This window comes from Monocercomonoides exilis (genome assembly GCF_001643675.1).
Source record: "Monocercomonoides exilis strain PA203 chromosome Unknown scaffold9-1957334, whole genome shotgun sequence".
Classification (NCBI taxonomy): Eukaryota; Preaxostyla; order Oxymonadida; family Polymastigidae; genus Monocercomonoides; species Monocercomonoides exilis.
The window spans coordinates 678,954-684,953 of NW_027150554.1; the positions used below are offsets into that span (position 1 = coordinate 678,954).

The window sequence follows — 6,000 nt, forward strand, 5'->3', positions numbered from 1 at the left end:
TGAGGAATTTCAATTGTCATTGACGGTCACTGACGTCAGCTTCAATCAATACGCAAATGGAAATACTGTCGAAAGATTATCAAAGTGAATTACCAGATGAGTTGGTTTCGAGCCTCAATAACCCTCTAATTGTTTGCTTTTCAAAAAATGCATTTGTTAAAATATATTATTTTGTGTTTGATTCATCGCAGCAAGAAGCTTATGAAAAAATGAAAAAGAAAATGGAGAATGCGAAGTGCTCATTTGTTCAACTGCAAAAACGCATTAACTCAAAATATGGAACAGGAAAACGTTATATTAGAAAATGATATTCAAGATTCATTTTTTGTTAATTTTTCCAAGTGTCCGTTCATCCAAAAAAGAAAAATGAATATATATCAAAGCTCAAATTTGAACTGTTGGAAGATAGTTTATGGATTACTTATGTAATTGCGGACGAAAATGGATATACAGGGAAAGATTGTCACAAGTATTTCCTTTGCCCTGTATCCAAGGATGGATATGCTTGCGGCATATCAGGAAGGAAGAATTATTCCATTGTTAAACATCACAAGTGCGATTTACTGAGTATTCGAGAATTTTTGAATTTCAAAAAACAGACAGATTTACCCATTACCAAAAGTTCTCAAGAGCACTCTATATCATTAGAACGAGATTGTTCACCCAAAGAATTGGAAAAACAGTTTATTTCGATGGTTGGAAGGTGCAATGCTTCTTTTTTGTCTTCATCCTCAAAGGAAGTTAATACATTCATATTCTCCTTAAATCGAGCCGGTCAAGCTAATCCTTCTATTTCACCTTTGTCAATTTTCCCATGCTTAACACGAAGGAAAATTTCTCATTTGATCATCAATGAAAAAACTGACAAAGAGAAGGAAAAAAAGCAAAAAGTTTCAAACAAGGGAATAAGCGTAATGTTTGATGGAGCAACTGCTGCAAATAAAAAATTCATGGTGGTGAATGTTTCCATTTTGTCTTTGAATTCTTCTCCATTTTTTTGGGGTCTTTATGAATCGTGTGGAACAACGTCGGAGTTTTTTTTATTCATTCAACAATTAATCTCAGAGTTTCGATCATTCAATGCAGTGATCAGAAGTTTTTGCACTGATGGTTTTTCTTCACAGAAAAAGGCAATAACTCAATTCTCTGAATTCGAAGAAACTGGCTCAGGAAGTTCTGAAAGAAACAGATACTCATTTTTTCCAGTTCATATTCATTGCTGCAACCATCTAACAAATTTAGTCATCATTAATGCTTTTTCAAAAATACCATTTTTAATTTCCATCAAACAAATGTTACAAGATTTTTCACAACGATCCCATTCTAAATCTGTAAGAACACTCTTGAAAAAGCGCATTCCTTCATTCGTCACAACAAGGTGGATGAGCCTGTTCAATATTTCTTCTTTTATTAGGAAAAAATTCGATGTTGTTGTTAATCAAAAATTTTTGGATTATTCATGTGCGTTAGATATTATCAAAACTGAGTTGTTGCTTTTCCCTCTACAGAACCTTCATTTAATGTTTGAAAAAGACAGAACAAAGCTTTGTCAAGTGTTTCCTTATTTACTCGATTCATTTGATTATCTATTTCATATTTCAAAGCATCATTTGTTTCAAGATGCGAAATGGCGCAACGCTATCACAAACGTTATCATTTTGTTACATAATTATTTTTTAACAGGAATTCGGGGGGAGTACGTGTCACTTTCTTATGCATTAACACCAGAAGGAATTCAATTGATAAGAAATAAGACATTTCCGAAAGCTCAACTTTCTTCATCTTTTTCATTGAAGTGCACGATTCAACAATCCGACTCAAATGAAACAATTGTGTTTAATCAATCTCAATCTTTCTCTGTTTCAATTTTTCATCCTTGGCCTTTTCCATTTGATATTTCGGAAAAAACATATTTTGTGTCAAAAAGTTTAAATTCTTTCGATTCTTCAACTTCCTTCATGAATGAAGATACTCATGACATTTAAGATCTTTCAATGCCAAAAAGAAAACAAGTTTGCTTCGACAAACAAAATTCATCAATTAAAAGCAATAGTTTGCAATCAATATTTCTTCATTTTTTTTAATTTTTTTTTTTTTTATTTTTTTAATGATTTTTAGGTTCGGAAAATAAAAATGAGGAATTTATTGAGATCGAAAAACTAATAAAAGAAATTGAAGAAAAAGAAAAAGATGTTTTTACGAAAATTGGTGAATTGAAGGGTTTGGAAGACGGTGAAAGCGAAGAAAGCGACGAATATGGACTTGTACAAGCAGAAAATGATGCGATTGATGATGTATATGATTGTTTATTTCGTAAGGAATTGGAAACAGAAGATTCTTCATTTATACGGGAAGATTTTGCGTCATCATCAACATCTCCTTCTTCTTCCATCTCACAGACTTTGAGATCTTCTTCTTCTTCTTCTTCAGAACTTTTTTCAGATATCGATACTGAATTGAGAAATGACTCCTTTCATTGTGCATGCAGCACAGCTGGAGAAGAGACGTTTCAAGATGAAGAAGAAGTACAGGAATTATTTTCGACAAAGAAAATAGATTTATGTATAGAATTCAACGAAGAGAAAGAAAAAACTATATTGCAAGAAATCCAAAATTTGCTATACACAAACTGGTTTCCTCGACTTGACAGATCATTTACGAATTATGCTCGGAGCGTGCTTAAAGATTATGGAAACAATTCTATAACTGCTTGCAAGTTGTTCTTTGAAAATCAGATGAAATCGAAGCCGGAAGAAATGCTCGAAAAAGATCCAGAAATCTTTTACAATGTAATTACTGAGTTTGGTAATCTCCAATCGTTGTATTCAGGCTTATGTTTGTCACTAATCCTATCTCCATGCAGCGAAGCTAGCTGCGAGAGAATTATTTCAAAAATCAAAAACATAATTGGAGATAAAAGAAACTCGATAAGCTAACAAACTTTGGAAGCATTACTTCATATTTGACTTTAATCACTGTTTTGTATTTGTCTTTTAAAAAATTATTTCATTTCATTCTATTTTTCAAGTTATTCTTATTGAACAAGCAAAGCATATAAATCATATTCAAAAATACAACGCTTTCAACGTGGTAAAATGATCTTTAAGTTGCGAATGATTTCTCTTTATACGTTTTTAAAAAAATGGAAAATCATACATACATATGTTTTTATCTTAATATAAAACGTTCATTCACTTTGTCCAATATCGCAAACTTGTGGTTTTATGTTCCTGTAATGAAGGACTTTGAAATTGAAATTTCATGAAAGATTGTTTCAAATGAACAATGCAAAATGAAAACAAAACAAAAAATATAGATGCACTTTCTCAGCATCATCAATTCTAACCTTTATTATAAAATGAATATTGATTTGTTTGAGTGTTAGCATTTAATCATTTCATTCGATTGATAAAGCTTGTGAAATGAAGATCACTTCACTGGCCTTCATTCATAAAGTCATTAATTGTTTAAATCTTTCCTTTATTCTTCTCTTCCTCTTCTAAAACCGTTCGATTAACAAATCATTCCTTCTTTAACTATTTCGACATTAGCAATTCTGCCTGGCCCGTCCAAAAAAACAACACAGCAACGCCATTCTGTGAAGAGAGCTCCACACGATCAAAACATTTTTTGGCCCTTTGAATCTTGCCAAATGCACTTACAGTTTCATGTTTTGGAGTAATCTCAAGAATCCTTCCCTCGACAGCTGTGTGGATAACACAGCTGGATCACTGAAAAGACGATTCTGCAGGAAAAGCTGTCATTTCACTATCTAAACCATATTTATGCCCACGAGCTCACACTATCAGCGGGGATATTCAACCTCCACGACGAAAAACTTATCATAGAGGCTGATATGCGCTTGCTGCAGAATCTGCTGCACCTGCCATTCTATTTGGATGCTGCTCCGCTGGGAAGCAAGACATTTTGGAGATCGTGTGCCAGACGCTGATTCCAACTGACGCATGTTGTGTTTGAGATCGGGCGAGGCGCAGAGATAACTGCGATGCACTTTCTGGAGCAGATACCAATCTGCGAGGTGAATGCTCCGATGCAATCGATTGTGTTGCGGAACGAAGGTGGGACGAGCATCGACAACAGACTGGAATTGTCTGATGTGAAGCGGCTGAATGCGTCTGCAACTTATTTCCCTCTGTTTGAGTGTTCTATCACGAGAGGGATTGTACCTGCTATGAAAAGTAGGCAATATATTGGTGCTTCCATCCACTGATGTAAATAGGTTATTTTGTGAGGATTCCAATCAAGCTGGAAAGCAGAAACAGTTCAATGAGTGTGATGAACGAGAATGTTGGAGGAGGATCAGAGGGGAGAGGAAGTGATGGAACTTAAGGCATCACACGCATAAAAACTGAGCTCCAAGCTCTGCTGGCAGGCGACGGTTTCATCGCAAAGGAAGGTGCAGAGCCTCTTGTGGATGAGAATAAGACAACAATTCCAGCTCCTCTTTCTCCGCTGCCTGGCCAGCTGTGCTTGTTGTCACATGAGCGAATTGGCTTTGGGAGTGTGGCGGGTGGGAGCATCGAGCGGAGGCTGGTGTGTCTGGTGTGTCCGCGTGTGAGGAGACACCGTGCACTGCAGAAGAGGGCGTATAAGAAAAGAAAGAAGAGAGACATCCTGCATGACTGGAAAGAGATCCATCCGCTGATCAAGTTGCAGGTTTTGACGATTCTGCCGATCAAAGGAAAAATTGCAGATGGATAGAAATGTGTGTGTGATGAACAACTTTATGTGATGCATTCTGTTATTTTGGTAAATTCACTTCTGTAACTTTCTCTTTCGATGAATTCGAAGTGGAATTCTTCAATTGAAAATCAGAATACTTCAACTTTATTTGCTGTGAATAATGAAGAAGCAAGTTCAAAAGTTATTCAGATCTTTTTGTATCAATGTTTCCCTTCAACATGTCGAACTTCTTTTATAAATGCTTCTTCTTCATCCTCTTTATCTAATGTTGTTGCTTCCAACATAAACTCAGGCAAAACTTATGATCACTCCGTCATCGCCTCATTCTCCTTCGGCACTTTCAACTGGGAAAAATCAAAGGAATTCCTTCTTCTTCTTATTCAATGCCTTCTCAATCTTCCTCTTCCTTCTTTCTGAAAAGTTCCCGCACCAATCAAGCATTTGCAAGCAGCCACTGAGAGTGTGTGTCATTGAGCGCATAATGAAATCTCCGGGCACTCGAATAACCACAGGATTTTAGTAGATCCGAACTGTTTTGGAAAAAGAAAGAAACGAAGAGAAGTAGTTTTTGTTAATGCTGGAGAGGCAGCCTGCTAATCCGCTTTCAGCAGCTGATGCTTCAACACTGCAGTTGCGAACATTGACCAGTTGCATTCAGCTCAATGAGGTCTCGAAGCAGGAGCTGGAAATAGCAGCACAGGCAAAAGCGAAGCAGAAGATTAGGGTTTTGCAGAAGGAGAAGGAGAGAAAAGCGTTTGGGATGTACAACCTCACTCCAACTTCGTCCGCCATGAAAGGAACTCCAAGAGAGGACAAAAGGAACTTGGATCCGCTGAGAGAGTCGCAAAGCAGCAGTGTTGGAGGAAGGAGAATGACTTTTGCAGAAGAAGTGAGCGGAGTGAATGTGTCTCTTCCTCCCTTGTTGAATCCGTCTTCTGGCTCTTCTTCTGGTTCTTGTTCAGTTTCAGTTCCATTGTCTTCTCAACAGGGAATAGTGCAACTGTGGTTTATGCAATCACAGGAGATTCAGGGAATTCAATGGTTTATTTCAACTTGAGAAATGAATAAGAAATACTACGTATTTCGTCTGCATCCTTTGGGGATGCAAGAGTCAAATGAAGGGGAAGAGCGCATGAAGGGCGGATGCCATCGAAGAAGGAGAAGTTTTGTCTGTTGGATGGGCTGCAGAATTTGGATAGAAACGATTTGGACAGAGGGATGAGGGGAATGCTGGGCGAAGGAGACGAAGATTGTGAATGGAACGACGGTTTCAGAGAGCCATATCAGTAGATATTT

General features: G+C 36.9%; 2 protein-coding genes across 2 annotated transcripts; both read left to right on the forward strand.

Moving 5' to 3' along the window:
• Positions 1-4,006: 4,006 nt before the first annotated feature.
• MONOS_17189 (uncharacterized protein) lies at positions 4,007-4,722 on the forward strand (the record flags this gene model as incomplete). Its single annotated transcript, XM_067870084.1, has 2 exons — positions 4,007-4,214; positions 4,352-4,722. The coding sequence occupies 2 exons, from the start codon at positions 4,007-4,009 to the stop codon at positions 4,720-4,722; spliced, it is 579 nt and encodes a 192-aa protein (XP_067732376.1).
• Positions 4,723-5,278: 556 nt separating this feature from the next.
• MONOS_16055 (uncharacterized protein) lies at positions 5,279-5,761 on the forward strand (the record flags this gene model as incomplete). Its single annotated transcript, XM_067868963.1, has 1 exon — positions 5,279-5,761. One exon carries the CDS (start codon positions 5,279-5,281, stop codon positions 5,759-5,761), a length of 483 nt encoding a protein of 160 aa, XP_067732377.1.
• Between the last annotated feature and the right edge of the window lie 239 nt (positions 5,762-6,000).